Source organism: Dipodomys merriami, unplaced genomic scaffold, assembly GCF_024711535.1.
Source record: "Dipodomys merriami isolate MVZ:Mamm:240054 unplaced genomic scaffold, mDipMer1.0.p SCAF_14, whole genome shotgun sequence".
In the NCBI taxonomy this organism is placed as follows: domain Eukaryota; kingdom Metazoa; phylum Chordata; class Mammalia; order Rodentia; family Heteromyidae; genus Dipodomys; species Dipodomys merriami.
The window spans coordinates 35,658,805-35,678,329 of record NW_027202715.1 but is presented as its reverse complement, the minus strand read 5'-3'; the positions used below and the strand labels follow the sequence as shown (position 1 = coordinate 35,678,329).

The following is a 19,525-nucleotide window of genomic DNA, read 5'->3' as shown; positions in this document are numbered from 1 at the left end:
ATTAGTTTCTCTTCTGGTGAACTAATAAAAATCCTCGGCACATAATTTAAAGAATCAGTAGCAAATCCAAATTGGGCTTCAGATTCAACTTCAGAGCTAGTCAGCACAACTGAGAATTTATAAGGATGCTGGGTGCTTCATGCAGCTGCAGTATTCTTGTTTCCATTTCTAATTTGTGGCACAATTAAGCCCCTTACAAGAGCCAGCTTGGAGATTAGTCTTACAGTAGTGTTGCTGCCATCATGGAAATTGTTCATGAGATGAGTTGATTTAGAGTACACTGTACCCTTGGACATGCCTTCCAACCTGCCCATCTCCCACCCTTTGTTGTAACAAGACATACCTTGAGAACCCTGTCTGGATGGGAAGGGAACAAACCATGAATTGGGGAGCCCTGAGTTTATGCCTACTATTACTTGTGGGGACTCCAGATCCTTCACCTGCATGCCCTGCTCAGATAGCCTGGTCTTGCTTGGGTTAAATGTTAAGAACATGCTCCTGGAAACTCCTCTATCCCTTTCCTCTCTAGTGAGTAGTTTAGAATGAAGATTGACTGTCCTAGGCTTAGTAAGGGGCTTTACTACATTCAAGGTGAGATACATCTTGATCTAGGATTCGGTTTTATAGGCAAAGTTGAGATCATAAGATATATAAGATATATGAAACCATGAAGATTTTAGTTGACTCTTATCAGACCTTATCTGTTTTGTTTTCCTTTCATCTTCTAAGAAGTCAAAATAGTAGTCCCTCTTCTCATTTCTACTTTTTTTTTTTCTTTTTTGGTAAGGTCATGGGGCCTGAACTCTGGGCCTGGGCGCTGTCCCTCAGCTCTTCAGCTCAAGGTTAGTGCTCTACCACTTGAGCCACAGAGCCACTTCCAGCTTTTTTCTTTTTGCTTATGTGGTGCTGAGGAATCGAACCCAGGGCCTCATGCGTGCAAGGCAAGCGCTCTACCACTGAGCCACCTTCCCAGCCCCCTCATTTCTACTTTTGTCCCTTAAGTTTAAAGGACCTTATTTGGGACTTTACTTATATTAATTAATGATGCTCATTTTAGAGAATTTTTTAAAACTAGCCTCTGACATTTGTCAGTAATTTTATATTTTTATAAAGGATGAAAAAAATTCAGATTGGAAATTTGTAGGACTTAAGAAGGGCTTAATCTGTGTTTCTCTTAATCACCTATATGATAGTGAATGGATTAAGTGGGTTCTTTTCTTCATGCTGTATTTATAGCATTAAAATTATTGGAAAGGAGGATACTTGTTGGAAAAGTGATGACTTTTATCAGTTACTAAGCTCTGTTTAGTACTTCTAGGACATCGCTGTGGGGCTTGAACCTAGCTAGCATCAGTTTAGCCTGATGCAAGTATGCTGCATGCAGTCTTACTGCTTGAGTAAAAGACCAAACAGAAACAAAGTGGATTGTTGTTTACTTCATTTCAATGGTGATTATAAAACTAGACTTTCTGTAGTTTAAATAGAGATTAGGATAGAGAGAGAGAATTTTTATGGTCTTAGTCTCCTCTAAAAACTCTCTTCTGTTAGTCACCTTGGTTTTTCTAGCTTCTAAGCAAATCAACCTTAATGTGAATGAAACATGGTTGACTCAAATGTCTGGAGACTTCCTGATGGCCAAGAAAATGACTTTGTATAAGATGAAATGGAAATGATATGTTTACATTTAGGTTCATAAAACCATAAGTGGATGAGGGTTTTGGTTTCCTATTAAAAATGCCAACATCAGTCATGTCCTAATTTTTGGCACATGAAGGTGTTTTTTTAGAAGACAGATTCACAAAGTGATGGAGGTGCCTTTCCTGGCAGCAGAGGATCCCTAAGATTCTTTTGGAGACCACTGTCATATGAAAGAACCTGTGGTCATAGTAACTTCTCAAGTGGAGCGTTAAGTGTACATCTGGTGGGTTTTCCTCTGAAGTCAGACACCTTCTTGAGTCCTTCCTATGTGGAAGTCGTGTGCTATTTGGTCCCTTGACAGCATTCTTTTCCTAGCCACTCACTATGCTGTAAGAGTCCTCCATCTTTTTTTCCATCCCAGGGGAAACCTGGTCTTTAGAAAAACTGTATTTAACTCTCTGAGGCTACTTGTATTTACTATAAGCCCATCTGACCAACATAAAGTCATTAATGACTGCAGTTAACAATTCTCTCTCCAGTTTCTTGGTCTCTTGTTATGGGCATAATGTTAGCTCTATGAAGAGATGCTTAAGCTACCAGAGATGGTTAGGATGAAGTATGAGGAACCCCTGAACTTTTGATAGTTTGGATATAAGCACAGTTCTTACTGCATTGTTCAAATGAATGCCCCAAATTGCAGTAGAGTCCACTTAGCTCTACTGGTTTACATAAGTCAGTAATTCTGACCATAATGGGCTAGATGACCTGGCTTTGTGGTGCCGTGTCTTTAATAGCATTTACTTACTGCATCTGCAGTTCTGTACTGGAGAAACTAGTAATTCTTAGCTTTCCTTTTATTTGTAGCAATCTTGGTGTGGGGTCAAAATATGTCCTGATACTGGTCAGCCCTGTATCTGTTACAAACTCTCCCCTTGCCACATCAGTCTGGGGTGCTCTTTGTCTCCCAGAACAGATTACTGAGGAGTTCTCCTGTGTCTTGGTCTGTTCACATTAGCTGGGACTCAAGTCATCATCTATCTTTTCTGTCTTCTTCCCAAATATTGTATGTAGGTGTTAGAGAAAAACGGGTGTTTGAGCCACTTTCCAGCGGTAGGGCTGAATCTTTTGGTTTTATTCTATGGCCTGAAAGGAGTAGCCCTAGCTGGAGGAGGTGCTATCCAGTTTGGAGTAAATGATTGCCTTCAGGCAATTTGCAGTGCAGGTAAGTACTACATGTCTCCTCATGGTACTTTGATGGAGCATTTTTTGGAATATCAGGCTAACTTCCAAATGTCTTCTCTATAAGTATTTTATAAGCATAGCAATATAAAAATAGGATGTATAGTAAGTGCAGACTAGACCAGCAAGCTGAAAGATGAGTGAATTGTTACTGCATATATAGCAGTTTAGTGCTTCATTTTCATACTGTAACTGCTTGATAAATGTCCATTGCTGCTATTTTCAGCACTAGTATTATTTAAAATGCAATGTAAGAGGTTACTGTGGAGATCTATCTGTAAACTACTATCTCTAGATAAAAACAGTTGATTCTTTTTATAGGTTATTCCTAATACAGTGGTTTGACATTCATAATTGGCTTTAGTCTTAGAGGCCAGTAAGAATTGTTTCTTAAAACTTGTTAGGGAATCATAAAATGCTTTCCCTAACCATGGTCCCTTCCAGTCAAATGCAGTTAGAGGTTAGAAAAGGAAGCTGGGTGCTGATAGCTCTGTCTGTAATCCTAGCTACCCAGAAGGCTGAGATCTGAGGATCATAGTATAAAGCCTGTTCTGGCAGGAAAGTCTGAAAGGCTCATCTCCAGTTCAGTACCCCTCCCAAAAAATGGAGCTGTGACTCAAGTGATAGAAAGTTAGGTTTGAACAAAAAAGTTCAGGGACAGTACCTAGGCCCTGAGTTCAAGCTCCAGGATAAGCACTCATTTAATAATAATATAATAATGTTAGAAAAGGAGAATTACTGATTGATTGCCCCTTTTATATTGTTTTAAGTTCTGATTATGAGAACTCTTAGGTATTTCTATGTAAGTGCTTTTATTTTTTTCCTTTTAAAATATCTTATGAATAGCAAAACTGATGTGGACCTTCTTCATGATACTTGACTCGGGTTCTCCTTTTCTTAACTCCATTGAACAATCCTCCAGGACAACAGTACTTTCCAAATATTTATACATAGTTATGTTTACTTTCTTGCAGTTGAACTGGCAATGATCATGGACCGTTTGTATGGTGGTGTTTGCTATGCTGGCATTGATACGGACCCAGAGCTGAAGTACCCCAAAGGTGCTGGCCGTGTGGCGTTCTCCAATCAGCAGAGTTACATTGCAGCCATCAGTGCACGCTTTGTGCAACTTCAACACAATGACATTGACAAACGGGTAAGCAGTCATCCAGGATGGAGTTATTATGGGAAACAGACAGAAACGGTGTTTTGTGAAATGCTGGGAAGAAAAATACCTTGTGATTGTAAGTGTACATTCCTGCCTTGCATGACATTAGTCCATGAATAATTCATTTTGGCTGCCTGAAAAAGAGAGCATCTTGGTATTAAAGAACATAGGTTCCAGCCAGGTGCCAGTGGCTCATTCCTGTAATCCTAGCTCCTCAGGATGCTGAGATCTGAGGATTGCAGTTAAAAGCCAGACCAGGCAGGAGAGTCCCATGAGACTCTTATCTCCAATTAACCACCAGAAAACCAGAAATGGCCCTGTAGCTCAAGTGGTAGAGCACTTGCCTTGAGCTGAATAACTCAGGGACAGCACCCAGGTCCAGAGTTCAAGCCCCACAACTAACAACAACAACAAAAAGAACACAAAGCCGGGCACCGGTGGCTCATGCCTGTAATCCTAGCTACTCAGGAGGCAGAGATCTGAGGATTGTGGTTCAAAGCCAGCCCGGGCAGGAAAGTCCATGGAACTCTTATCTCCAATAAACCAACAGAAAACCAGAAGTGGCCCTGTAGTGGTAGAGCACTAGCCTTGAGCTGAAGAGCTGAGGGACAGCGCTCAGGCCCAGAGTTCAAGCCCCACTACCGACAAAAAAAAAAAAACCAGGTTCGCCGGGTGCTGGTGGCTCACGCCTGTAATCCTAGCTACTCAGGAGGCTGAGATCTGAGGATCGCGGTTCAAAGCCAGCCCGGGCAGGAGAGACCGTGAGACTCCTATCTCCAATAAACCACCAGAAAATTGGAAGTGGCGCTGTAGCTCAAGTGGTAGAGCGCTCGCCTTGAGCTGAAGAGCTGAGGGACAGCGCCCAGGCCCAGAGTTCAAGCCCCCACAGCCGACCAAAAAAAAAAAAACCAGGTTCAATAATCCTCTTACTGCATACTCCAAGATTGCACATTGAGTGTGCTGCTATAAACTATGGTAAAGGGGCTGGGAAGGTGGCTCAGTGGTAGAGCCCTTGCCTTGCATGCATGAGGCCCTGGGTTCGATTCCTCAGCACCACATAAGCAAAAAGAAAAAAGCCGGAAGTGGCTCTGGCTCAACTGGTAGAACGCTAGCCTTGAGCTGAAGAGCTGAGGGACAGTGCCCAGGCCCAGAGTTCAGGCCCCACGACTGGACCCAAAAAAATTAAAATTAAAATTTAAAAAAAAAACTATGGCAAAAAAGCCTATAAATGCACAATTATGTAAATATACTAAAAAAAAACTAATCGCATGTTTGTTTTTTGTCAGTCATGAGGCCTGAACTCTGGGCCTAGGCACTGTCCCTGAGCTCTTCAGCTCAAGGAGAGTGCTCTCCCACTTGAACCACAGGGCCACTTCTAGTTTTCTGGTGGTTAATTGGATAAACGAGTCTCATGGATGTTCCTGTCCAGTTTGGCTTTGAACTGTGATCCTCAGATCTCAACCTCCTGAGTAGCTAGGATTACAGGCGTGAGCCACTGGCACCCAGCTTAATTGCATGTTTCAATGGGTAACTTTATTAGATCATACTCAGTCCAAATGTACATGCTTAACCCAGCCTGCCAGCAATAGCTAAGAGAACTCGTCAAATATCTCCATCTATTACTTCATGAAAAGTTCATCAAGAGCCTCAGACTGAACCAAGCCATCAGTAAGCACTGGAGATCAAGCAGAAAATGAGTCAAAGATGACAGTAGAAAGTAGTAAAGCTTCAGAATGGACATGTGTACTACCTTACAGTAAATGCCTCAAAAACTTCCTTTACTTAGCAGCAGTAACTGCCACTATACAACTGCACAGGCATATATTCAAGGCTTGGTGCTATTCTCCTAGTCTGTTTGCTCTATTTTTGTGTGTGCCAGTAATAGAGTTTGAATTCAGAGCCTCTAGCTCTCCCTTGTTTGTTTTGCTCATAGCTGGTGCTCTACCATACTCTTTGACTTCCAGCTTTTTGCTGGTTAATTGGAGCTAAGAGTCTCTCCATTTATCTGCCTGGGCTGACTTCAAACTTTCTCAGATCTCAGTCTCCTAAGTAGCTGGGATTATGGTGTAAGCCACAGTGCTGGATTTCCCCTTTTATTCTACTAATATAGGTTCCAGGTTAGCTCCTACTATTTTCATTAAAAAGGAGTGGAGGAGAGGGATAAGAAAGAGAAACAGTGGGAATGAGTATGATCAGAACATATTATATGCATGTATCACAATGAAACTCTTCACAATGCACTAATAGAAATGTGGAGAATTTTCTTAAACTTTTTAATTTCTTGTACTGGTCCTGGGACTCGAACTCAAGGCCTAGACACTGTCCCTGAGCTTATTTTCCCCCCTCAAGACTACTACTCAACTACTTGAGCCACAGTTCCACTTCCAGCTTTTTTGGTGGTCAACTGGAGATGAGTCTCACGGACTTTCCTACCCAGGCTGGCTTTGAACCATGATCCTTAGATTTCAGCCTCCGAGTAGCTAAGATTACAGGGGTGAGTCACATGCACTCAGCTAATTTCTTAATTTTTCAAAATGAGTCTTTATATGCTCTGTATTTCTGTCTTCTCTTGAGCCAGCCCAACTGGCCTTGTCCTCAGGTATAATGAGGGTGGGGGTCATTATACCCACTGCTGCCTGGGTAATACACGCCTTTTCTCCAGGTCTCAGTTTATCGTAATAGCTTTAGGAATGTTTCTCCACCCGTCCCCCATTGGAGTTTATATCTCCCGCAGAGATTGTCAAATAAGGCCTTGTTTAATATTCACTTACTCTGACAGACTATGTAATCCATGAGAACAATGATTTATATGTCTTTCAGATTTACTCCTATGTACTCACAATATCACATATATTGGACACACTATGAATGAATGAATGTGATTTACTGAATGAATGCTTATAGCTTCACAGGAGGCTTCATGGAAATCCTTTTGTGTCAACGTTTGGCAGATCCATTTGGCCACTGAGTGTACTTTACAGCTTTCTCTTTCTACTTAGTTATGAACATTCAGTTGAGTAATTAAAAATAGGTTTGGCTATTTATTTTGTTTACTAAATATGTATACCAAACCTGGATGTAACCTTAGGCATAAGATCCAACCCCCTTTACTCTTTTTTTTTCTTTTTTTTTGGGGGGGGGCTTTTTTGGGGGGGCTTTTTTTCTCATAGGGCTTGAACTCTGGGCCTGGGTGCTGTCCCTTAGCTCTTCAGCTCAAGGCTACCACTTTACCTCTTGAGCCATAGTGCCACTTCTGGTTTTCTGGAGATGAGTCTCACAGACTTCCCTGCCTTGGCTGGCTTTGAATCACGATCCTCAGATCTCAGCCTCCTGAGTAGCTAGGATTACAATTGTTAGCCACCAGCACCCGGTCCCTTTACTCTTTAAAACAGAAGAATCTAGCCAGGCACTGATGACTCACACCTGTAATCCTAACTACTCGGGAGGCTAAGATCTGAGTATCTCAGCATGAAGAAGCCAACCCAGACAGAAAGGTCCCCATGAGACCCTTATCTACAATTATCCACTCAAAAAAAAAAAAAAAGTGGAGCTGTAGCTCAAGTGGTACAACACTGGCCTTAAACATAGAGGCTCAGCGACAGTGCTGAGTTCAACCCTCACAACTGGCAAAACTGAAAAAAGAGAGAGAGAGAAGAATCTAGGTATTTGGAAACTTTCTCAAGAAGCCTGACAAGTAGGGACAGAGCAGAGCACCTGCTTATTTTGGTTTTTCCCTTGTTCGTTTTGTTTTATTGTGCTGGTCTGTGTGTGTGTGTGTGTGTGTGTGTGTGTGTGTGTGTGTGTGTGTGTGTGTGTGTGTGTGTGTGTGTGTGTGTGTGTGTGTGTGTGTGTGTGTGTGTGTGTGTGTGTGTGTCTTGTTCGTTTTGTTTTATTGTGCTGGTGTGTGTGTGTGTGTGTGTGTGTGTGTGTGTGTTAACAGAGGCACCCTAGAGTAGTGGAAGGTAGGATTTATGAGGATGACCATTAGAATGTAAGAGAGGACACATCCCACGGCATTCATCCCAAACCCTGCTCTTCAGAACACTGCTGCCGTAATTGTCATGAGAAAATTTGTAAAGAGTAAAAACAGTACTGGTTTGAGAGGGAATCTTGATCTCTTCCTCGCTCTTTTCCCAATCATAATGTGACTTTAGGCAAGCTCCTTAACCTTTCAGATACCAGATTCACTGTCCTGTGGTAATAAGAATATCAGTCTGAGCTCCCAGTTTATTGCACAGATAAATAATGACAGCTAGAGAAGGGCTTCAGGAATTTACTAGGCTATTGTTCATTTGGATTATTGCCAAGTCTGGCCAAGTTAAATTGTGCCTAACCATATATCCAAGGCTAATAGTTGGCTCTTTGTTTTTTTATTTTTAGAGTCTATGGAAGTAGCTTAATATAAAATAATGAAATAGTTGAAGGTAGCTCTAGGAAAATGAACAGTGCTGCCACTCTACCAAGGGTATTAAACACACACACAGATGTTTTACAGTTTTTTTTTTCTTTTTGCGCATACTGGGGCTTGAACCCAGGGCCTTGTACTCTTACTTGGCTTTTTTGTTTTGGGTTTTTGTTGTTGTTGTTGTTTTTCCAGTCCTAGACCTGGGTGCTGTAACTGAGCTTCTTTTTGCTCAAAACTGGCTCTCTACTGTTGAGCCACAGTGGCACTTCTGGCTTTTCTGAGTCATTGGAGATAAGAGTCTCATAGACTTTCCTGCCTGGGCTAGCTTCAAACTGTGATCTTCATCTCTCAGCCTCCTGAGTTGCTAGGATCACAGGCATGAGCTCCTACAGTCTGTGATCATTTTAGATATGAAAACTTTGTGGGTGGGTGTGAGGGGTGTGGGGGGGGTTGTTGTTGTTGGTCATGGGGCTTGAACTCTGGGCCTGGACACTGTCCAGCTCAAGGCTAGCGCTCTATCACTTGAGTCACAGTGCCACTTCCGGCTTTTTCTGTTTATGTGATGCTGAGGAATCTAACCCATGGCCTCATGCATCAAGGCAAGCATTCTACCACTGAGCCACCTTCCCAGCCCAATATAAAAACTTTTTTTTTTTTTTTTTTTTGTCAGTTGTAGGCCCTGAACTCTGGGCCTGGTTACTCTCCTTCAGCTCTTCAGCTCAAGGCTGGTGCTCTACCATTTGAGCCACCTCTGGCTTTTTCTGCTTCTGTGGTTCTGAGGGATTGAACCCAGAGCCTCATGCATGCAAGGCAAGCACTCTACCACTGAGCCACCTTCCCAGCCCCCAAGAATATTTTTAATCATCCTAAAAGTTTTCATATTGGGCTGGGAAGGTGGCTCAGTGGTAGAGTACTTGCCTTGCATGAGGCCCTGGATTCAATTCCTCAGCACCACTTACACAGAAAAAGCCGGAAATGGTGCTATGGCTCAATGGTAGAGCGCTAGCCTTGAGCTGAAGAGCTGAGGGACAGCGCCCAGGCCCAGAGTTCAGGCCCCATGACTGACCAAAAAAAAAAAAAAAAAAATTTTATTTTTGCTGGGTATAGTGGCTAGAGCTTGTAATTCTAGCTAAGGGAGGCTGCATCAAGACTAACATTAAGTCATGCCTTCTGGGGGCAACACAAGGGGTCATTCTAGAAAAAAACAAAAGGATTCTGGGAAAGGGCGTAGCTTAAGTCATAACAAGCTCCTGCCTAGTGAGCTGAGCTTCTGAGCTCAAACCCCAGAACCACATATACATGAGATTCTTCTTTCCTGCTCATATTTTGAGTGTAGTATAGAAGTTGTTTATGAAGCAATAAAAAGGGCTATTTTTTCTCAGTGATAGCCTCAAGAACAGTTTCTTGATGAGTCTTCATTCTTTTTTTTTATGTTTTTTTTTGTGAAAATACTGTACAGAAGGGGTTACAGTTACATGAACAAGGTAATGAGTACATTTCTTATCAATCATTGTTGCCTCCTCCTTTGTAGGGGAAAACCCTACCATCCCTTCCTCCCACCTCCATAACTATATTCCCGCCCCCCTTTCCTGCCCCCTCCCCCCAGTCTTCATTATTATTTGGGATTGCTAATACAAAGCCCTGGTAGGGGAGGGGAAGTGAGGTCTGGGAATTGCAATGGAGCTAGGTGCTCTGTTCCTTCGTGTCCCAGGGAGGAGATGACCCCGCAGTCACACAGAGTGTCAGTCATAACCATCTTCTTGCCTTCTGTTCTCATGGGTTGTGGGATAGCTTACACATATACCTCCTGTCCTAGCCCCAAATAGCATGAGGGAAAAGAAAACCACACCAGAGGGTGAGCTGGTGTTCCTCGTGGGCTGCTGCTGGCTGGCTGGCTGTGTTTCAGGAAAAAGTTATCTTTTTCCTTTCACCCCCTAGTGCCTTTGAATATGAACAGGACTGTGTAAGGCTCATCCTACTTAACATGAAAAGAAAAAAAAATCCACGTGATTTCCCCTCAAGATATTTTTTAAAGTCTACCCTGTCAATTCTAAACTTAGTAACTGCGAATTTGCTATATCTGAAAGGTGTGGATAACTTTGTTGCTCTAGAAAGCTACCTAAATTTCCTTGACATTTGTTATCTACTTTTAAACAGCAATGTTTAGACATTTTTAATACTGTCTTCTGCTAGAGGACCTACCTTAACAACTGGAAAGACGTGATACTTAATAAGACAGGTAATGGGGTTGCTGTGGAGATTAGGCCAAAGTAGGTGTTCTTCATGGCACATGCCAAGAGGATATTATCATGAGCATATTGTGCTTAAAAGCTTTGAGAATCCCAAATTAAAGGGGCTTTCCAAGAAGCCATGTTGCTCCAGGTGATAGCAAGCAGCCTGCTAGACGAGCCACGGCCCTCCGTGGAACACTAAGGCCAAATCTGGAAACAAGGACACTTGGAGCTAACCTGTAATTAATTTTTTGGTGTGTGCCAGTCCTGGGCTTGAACTTGGGACCTGGGCACTATTCCTGAGCAATTTTTCTCAAGGCTACTGAGCCACAGCTCCACTTCTGCCTTTGGGGGTAATTAATTGGAGATAAAAGTGCCATGGCCTTTCCTGCCTAGGCTAGCTTTGAACCATGATCTTCAGATCTCAGCCTCCTGAGTAGCTAGGAATATAAGCATGAGCTACCACCAGTGCCTGACCAAACCTGTAACTTTAAAAACCATTTTCTCTTTAGAGTTTGAAATTTGAGGTATTAAATGCTTCTCTTTATACTACATGCCATAGAATGTTTGTTAGCAACCATTTTGATGCATTATTATGCACTGCATCAGTTTGGCTCTGATGACTCATAGGGTGTGGTTGTGGTAGCCCTGACTTCAATTCTAGGCAAAACCAGGTATAACTTGAAACTAGAGCTTGGAACTGATTCAAAATGAACTCAGGTTACAGCCCTGGGGATCCCAAACATACAGTTTAAGTAAAACTGTTATATTAATTCATCATTGTTTTTGAGATGACATTCAGACATTCTCAAGCCTCAGGAATTTAAAAAAATACTGAACTCAGAAAAAGACAAGACTGAACCTGGGTTAAAATTTCTCTCTATTGGGCTGGGAAGGTGGCTCAGTGGTAGAGCGCTTGCCTTGCATGCCTGAGGCCCTGGGTTCGATTCCTCAGCACCACATAAAGCAAAAAGAAAAAAAGCCGGAAGTGGCGCTGTGGCTCAAGTGGTAGAGCGCTAGCCTTGAGCTGAAGAGCTGAGCGACAGCGCCCAGGCCCAGAGTTCAGGCCCCACAACCGGACCCAAAAAAAAAAAAAAAAAAAATTTCTCTCTATTGGCCAGAAAGAATATTCTAGTCTTTCATTTCAGAAATGTTCTTGTCTTGAGTAAGTCATAGATTTGCAGCCCTCTTCACGAATGCATAGATCATCCATTACAGGGACATTACCTGTCAGGGCACGTGAGCTCTGCTTAGCTTATGTCTACTTTAGTCGTGTTTTGTTGCTTTTAGCGATTGAAGATTTTCTATCAGCAGCTTATTTATGTTGTCACTAGGTGACTTCTTCCATCTCTTTAATGTTGAGAGCTACTACTTGTGGGTTGATGTATCCAAGTAGCTTAGTGAGTTCAAAGGGTTTTTTTGGTGGTGGTTGTTTTTCAGTGCCAGTCCTGGAGCTTGAACGCAGCCTAGGAACTAAGCTTTTGTGCTCTAGGCTAATGCTCTACCACTTGAGCCACACACTACATCTGGCTTTTTGGTGGTTCATTGGAGATAAGTCTCAAAGAGCAGGTGCCGGTGGCTCATGCCTGTAATCCTAGCTACTCAGGAGGCAGAGATCTGAGGATTTCGGTTCAAAGCCAGCCCCGGCAGGAAAGTCCATGAAACTCTTACCTCCAATAAACCACCAGAAAACCAGAAGTGGTACTGTAGCTGTGGTAGAGTGCTAGCCTTGAGCTGAAGAGCTGAGGGACAGCACTCAGGCCCAGAGTTCAAAGCCCCATGACCGACCAAAAAAAAAAAGAGTCTCGTAGACTTTACTGTCTGGGCTGGCTTTGAACCTCTTCTCAGATTTCAACCTCCTGAGTAGTTAAGATTACAGGCATGAGCCACCTGTACCCAATGATTTAATAGTTCTTTAAAAAAAATTAGGAACTTTACTGCTCAAATATATGTATATATGTGTGTCCATAACAATACACCTGTTCACAATAGCAAGTGGTAGAACAAACCAGCTATCCCTCAACAAGATGAATAGATTAACAAATGTTGAGTGTGGAGCTGGAGGTAATAGAATATTATTTAGGCCTAAAGAGCAATCAGGTACATTTATGCACGTGTTACAATGTGGGTGAATCTCAAAACTTCATTAAGTGAAAGAAGCCAGACATAAAAGATCTCATATTAGCCGGGTGCTGGTGGCTCATGCCTATAATACTAGCTATTCAGGAGGCTGAGATCTGAGGGTTGCAGTTCAAAGCCATACCAGGCAGGAGAGTCTGTGAGAGTCTTAATTCCAACTAACCACCTGAAAACTGGAAGTGGCACTGTGTCTCAAGTGATAGAGCACTTGCCTTGAGCTGGAGAGCTCAGGACAGTGCTCAGGCCCAGAGTTCAAGCCCCAGGACCAACAACAACAACAAAAATCTCATATTTTGTGATTACATTTATATGAAATATCCGGAATAGGTAAGCCTATGGATTGGCTGTTGCCAGGAGCTGAGAAGAGGAGGCGAGAGAAGTAATTGCTTCATAGGTACAGGATTTCCTTTGGAGGTGATAAAAACATTTTGGAACCAGAGAGAGTTATATTGAGATGTGTTCCCTTTCTAATTACTAATTTTACGTGAGGAAAGAAAAAAAAGTGCAAGTCAAGATAGAGACTAATCAAGTTTGAGTTAGTGCATTATGGGGAGAGAGACTGAGCAGATTGTGAAGGCGCTGGACGTTTTAGGCGAGAGACTGTGCTTTCCTCCTAAAGTGGCTGATCTCAGTATGACAGGCAGTGGAGAATCTGTGGCTTTTGGTCAGGAGAGGAACACTGTGGAAGTAGATTCCTGCAATGTCAACATGTCTATAGGAGAATTGAACCAGGGAAACCTGAAGCCTGGCCAGCACAGAGGCTGCTGATGCTCAACACACCCAAGCAGGAGAGGGGATGGTCCCTGCTTCAGAGAGAGTGGTTGGAATAATAACTAGGCTTCATACTTGTGATGTGCCAGGCAACATTCTGTATGATTGAGCACATTTACTCCTTATAGAAACCCATATAAAATAGGAAATGGCTTTCCCCCACTGTACCCACAGAGGCTTGCCATGACTGAGAAACTTACCTAAATTTATACAGCTACTAGTATGGCCTTGACTTGAACTCAGGTTAACTTCGAAACCGTTGTAGTTTTAACTGTGATGCTGAGATAAATGTAAGAAATGTTTTTGAAGCCCATTTGCTAACTGCAACTTCAGGTTGAGAAGTCAACACATTTTCCTCTTGAGTAATCAAGAGCTAGCAGGAGCCTTGCCTTGGGTCTTCTGAGCAGACATGCCTGGCTAGCAACTAGGCCTGTGGGTGAGAGCTCATGGCCAAAGGTAGAACTCCAGGTGAGCTGACCATCAGAAGGAAGGAGAAGCAGGAAAGTACAGCACGCGGCCCCACCATTTGTCACTTGCTTCCTACGGTTCACTTAGCCCCTGGTGGAGGTCGCTCAGTCACCACGCTCAGCTCCGCTCCAGGGCCAGGTGTGCTCAGCTCCAGCCATCGCTCTTCTCCCGAGTGCCTGTGAGGTGAGCCCGGGCACAGGACAGGCTTTCGTTTCTGTGCTCATTCCTGACACGTAAGAGGAGGAAAACGAAGGCTAGCGAAGCACTGCCTTCTCCCAGGCACTAAGACAGAAACTCGGCTCTGAGGGCGGACTGCCAGTTTCTGTTCTTGCTCCACTTTTTGATTTCATGTCCTATAGTTTTGTCTCATTTAGATTTTCAAGTGTTCCCTATGCAGCTGTGATTAAAAACAATAACCCAAAAAGCAAAACAAAACCACCCTCTGTATGAGACTTGTACTCTAGGGGCAGAAGGTTATCAAGTGAATAAAATCCAAAAGCCTCTGTTATTACAGTGGATTCTCCCCCTGCAGCATCCCCACCCCCCACCTCGACCCCTTGTCCAGCACTGTGCTAGAGTGTTGGGCTTTTGGTTTGTTTTTTGTTCAAAGCTGGCTGGGCAGCACTGGGTTTGAGCCCAGGGCCAGGTGCTCTGTCTCTTGAGCTATACCCAGCCCAGTGTTAGGCTTTTGATCATCTCGTCAAAACCCTGAAGCCCACAGCCTTTCCAGCCCCGTGCCAATCCTGTGACTCTTCCTCCCGCTTTGGTTCCAGCCAGTGCACTTGCATCTGTTCTGCATCCTGCCTTCTCCGCGTAGGGGCCTTTGTCCTACTGGCTCCCCTCCTGACCTGCTCCTTGTCCCTCGTGGTCAGGTGCTGCCCAGGCCCAGGATGCTATTAATCCCAGTCACAGCTCTCTGAGTGTCCGAGGAAGCATCCTGCCTTTCCAGATGGCCAGACAGCACATCAAGGCACAGAAAGGTGAAGAACGCACAGCTCCTAAATGAAGGAGCTGTCCTCAGATTAGCGGAGTTCATAGCAGGGTCTGATGGAGGCCATCAAGCTCTGCTGCTGTCAAAAGGAGGAGGAGGAAAGCCTCGCTAACCTCTCTTTCCTGTCTCTCCCCTCGGGTTCAGGTGGAAGTGAAGCCGTACGTGCTGGATGATCAGATGTGTGACGAGTGCCAGGGCACACGCTGCGGCGGGAAGTTCGCCCCGTTCTTCTGTGCCAACGTCACCTGTCTGCAGTATTACTGTGAATACTGCTGGGCGAGCATACATTCCCGTGCCGGGCGCGAGTTCCACAAACCGTTGGTGAAGGAGGGAGGCGACCGTCCTCGGCATGTCCCGTTCCGCTGGAGCTGAGCCCCGGGCCAACCCAGCCACAAGTACTGGAGTAGATAACAAGGAGGGGAAAGAGAGGGCACTGCCTCAGGGCTTACAGTGTTCTGGAAATCTGTGCATTTGTTCTCGATTTTTAAAGAAGAAATGGGTCTTTTATTATTATTATTAATTATTATTATTACTATTATTTACAGTCATATTACTGAACTCAGTGTCCAGTATAATGCAATGTTGCAGAGTGTATAACGGTACTGATTTGCACTTTGATTCACACCTTCGTCTGCTTGATACCTTAATTTTCTTACACCTGATTTGTCACTTTTGACAGTGCGTAGACTGCCATTCTCATCAGTGGCCATTAGACTGATGTCTGTGACTTTCCTTTGTTGTTGTTGTTGTTGTTGTTGTGTTGTTGTTGTTGTTCTGGTTGTTTTTAAACTGGAGCATGCACTTATTTTCAGAAACTTGGAGAGTCGCCCCTAGGACAAGACTTACCAAAGGTAACACTCGTGAGTTAGGTGGCAGATGTAGCAAAATTTCCCAATTCAGCATTCGCTAGTGGGGGTCATTTAGAGTAGGGGTAGCCCTTAATGGAAATCAGCCTTTAGTTGCTCTGTATTTTGAGTTGTAAGGATACCTCATAAGCTGGATCTTTCTTTTTTACTTCATGTTTGACTTGTTTTGTTTTGTTTTGCTGAGGACTTTGGTTAGATCTTTTAATGTTATGTAAATTTATGCTGCAATAGCTTTTGCTGCTATTAAAAATGGTATTGTCAATACCATAGTACTCTATTTGGGCTAAGGTATCAATTACAAACAAAAACCCAACAACACACTTTTGTGATTTAGGGATAGAATCAGCTGCCAAAAGGGGATCAGAATGGACTTGAGAAAGCTTCGATGGAAGGTCACTATTTCTGACTGCATGTTTATTTAATCAGGTTGCTGCATGCAATAAATTTTATATCCAATGTCTAGTATAAAACCTTCCCACAATGCACAAATTAATAATCTATATAAGCTATGAACTACTCATTTTTTTAAAAGGAGATTTTTTTTCATTCAAAGAGTTGGTAATGGAGGGGAGGAAGGCATGCCTCAGACAATGAAATGCTGAGTAAGAGGAGCCCATAACAGAATGACTTATATTACAACCAATAGAAAATCTAGGTGTAGGATATTCTTAAAGCAAATTCGTGGACGGTAGATGAAGTACTTTGCGGTGCTCTGTTATATATTGTGCAATTTATTTTATATAGTAAAGTGATTATGTCTAACTGTGATCAAACTTAACTGTTTAAAGCCTCTGTGTCAGACATTAATGAACTTGACAGTTCCTAACTGGTATATTATTAAGTAACACATGAGCTCTTAGTTACGATCTCCTAGTGCTTGTACCATTTTACATAGCTCCAGACCTTGTCCAGAAAACCAAAGAGCTCATCTTAGCTTACAAACACTAAGAATATATACAGTATCTAGAGATAAGTTGTCAGATTGACAAACTAGGCACACATCTTTAAAGGAGTTGTGTAATGGTGATGCTAAAGAAATGTCTGTACACAACCAGATGGCCTGGGTAGAGCTGGCTGTCTGGTAAGAAATTAACTACTTAGTTCCCTGGATGTATCCTGTAAAGCTTGAATAGAATTAAGCCCTGCTAGTACTACCGTGGGCATTTTTTTAGCATTCACTCTTGGGCTGCAGATAGTAACATATAAACACACACAATGATTGCGAGAGTATGTAAATCTTTTTTGATATTCTTCCTATGTTTTGGAATTCTGGGGACAATCTGACTGGATATGACGCTGCAGAGTAGATGCGAGTCACTGTGTTCTTCGTGCCGTGACGTCCTTGTACTGTCTGAAGTTAGTATTGTTGATTTCCGTTCTGTTCTTCCTCCAGTGTTTAGTTGCAATTACTGGCTCTCAACCTGTAGTTTTGTTTTCAAAAAGGCAAAACAAAATAGTAGTAGTAGTAGTTGTTGTTTACTGGATTAAAAATGCTTCTTAGATCCCTCCCCTTTTGAGGTTGCCTCTGGGCTTTTTGGTAATATTTGCTTTTTTTTTTTTCAGCCCAGGTATGGTTTTGTTTGTTGCTGCTGCTGTTGTTTTCTATGTTTGTGGGTTTTGTTTTGTTTTTTTCATCTGCACAAGAAATTTTGTTATGCACTACTACTTTTTGTATTTTAGACTGTTTTCAAGTTGGCTGAAGATTTTTTTGTTTGTTTTTAAGGAAAATGGCATGCTTTCTGACTGACATGATCTTTTGCAATACCTCAATTTTGAAATATAGGAAAGAAAATGATATTTTCTAAGTAAGTTTATTCAGAAAAATATATATTAATTTAATTCTGCAAGAAAATGATTTAACAGATGGGTAACTTTATTTTTTTCATGATTATTTGTGTTTTTTGAAAATGAAGACGTTAGAGCTTTATAACTATAATATTAAAGATCATATCTAACCTACAGAATCTACCTAATTATGTGAAGGAAGCAAATCTTTTTGAAGAAGCTCCCCTCTTTCATGTACTAAAATAACACTGAGATTTTTTAAAAGAAAAATTTAAGCTGGAAGATTGTACAGCATAAAGCTGAAGTGATGGAAAGAAAAAAAATGGTCAAGAAGACTAGGTTACAAAAATCAACTCCATTTGGTGCTGGAAGTGGCGGATAGATGGTGGAAACTATTTTCCCTTCATTTGTATATTTCTAATCAAGCGTTGATTGTGCACGACTGACCAGGATTGTGAAAGAGTTCTTCTGTTTGTATTTTTTTAAAGAGAACTTTTTTAGTTTATTAAATTATAACATGTTCCCTTTTGTTTTGTAAATAAATGTGCCCCCCCCAAGTTCTTAATGTTATATTAAGAGAGGGTCCTTCAAAAAAATTATTTTTTAAAACACAGAGGTGTTTCTGACCTGCAGCTTGGCTGGGGAGCCCCCGGTGACACAGGTCCTATGTGGCCTTTCTTTGATGTGACACTTGAACTAGTGGGTTTTTTGAAGGCTATAATCTAACCTCGACTATTTGTTGTTATGTGCAATACTGTTTGTACTGTTTGTATAAAAAATAGAAAAAAAAGAAAAGAAAAAAGGCATAAATCTTTATTGCAGATTTATTTTCATTGCAAACTTTAGACATTGTGATTCACTGAAATCATTTTTCTACTGTCAAATATGTACCTTTTCTTCATGCTGGTATTTTTTCAATAGTAATGTAGCCTTTGTACTGAGACAAATTTTCATTGTTATTTTTAGAAAGATTTTTTGCTAAGAGAAAAATTAAACATATTTACATATTTTTCATTTTATTTCGTATTTTCTTTAAAGGAGTGCTTTCTCAATCATTAATAGAGTTGTTTCTGGGAGGGACTTTCATATCTGGTCAATGTCATAATATTATTTTGTATTTTTACTTGGAATAAATTAATTTTATGATGCTAATTCTTTAAAAGTTTATTTTTTTCATTTTCAGTTATTTTTGAAGCTAAAACCTTTGTAATATTGTTACTAAAGTGTCTAGTTTTTTGAAATGCAAAGCTTTATGTATTAACTTTCTGAACGTGGTTTACAGTAGCGTGACGATGGTGAGCATGCTTGGTTATGTAAAGTGACTGGAAATGTACTGCATACTTGGGTAATAAAATGACAGAGTGAGCAGAACGTGAAGTTTGGACAAGCCTTTTCCTTTATTCCAGTGGTTCAGTGTAAGACTAGGGATGTCACAGTACAGGTCTCTAGGGATGTCACAGTGGATTTAGACAACACCAGGTGTGGCCAAGTGTGTGGTGGCCCCTTGATGATGAAGTCACCCCTCCTGAAACGCCACTGGGTTCAAAACCCTAGCCAGGTCAACAATGCTTTTCCCCTCCAACTCTCCACATTGTGTGTGTGCGCGCATGCGTGTGCCTGTGTGCGTGTGTGTGTGTGCGCGCGTGTGTGTGTGAATCTGCCACCAACTGCTGTCCACGTGTGACACGGTGCCTTTCCTTCCCAAGTCTCTACACGCATGCACAGTGGTCACATCTGTGAGAAGACGCCACCTTCTCTGTAGCCTGTACTTCAGTGAGTCACTTCTCTGTAAGCGACAGCTGTCACCACTGTACATGGACACCC

At 42.2% G+C, this 19,525-nt stretch overlaps 1 protein-coding gene across 9 annotated transcripts in view; it reads left to right on the top strand.

Annotated features, from left to right (window-relative positions):
• Cpeb3 (cytoplasmic polyadenylation element binding protein 3) overlaps window positions 1-19,072 on the top strand; it is a 174,904-nt gene extending 155,832 nt beyond the window's left edge. For all 9 annotated transcript variants that reach the window (XM_070021203.1, XM_070021198.1, XM_070021199.1 and 6 more), the window contains 2 exons: window positions 3,852-4,033; window positions 15,195-19,072. In XM_070021203.1, coding sequence (XP_069877304.1) covers window positions 3,852-4,033; window positions 15,195-15,422 — 410 coding nt within the window. In that variant the 3' untranslated portion in view covers window positions 15,423-19,072. The remainder of the gene's footprint in view (window positions 1-3,851; window positions 4,034-15,194) is intronic.
• Window positions 19,073-19,525: the final 453 nt, after the last annotated feature.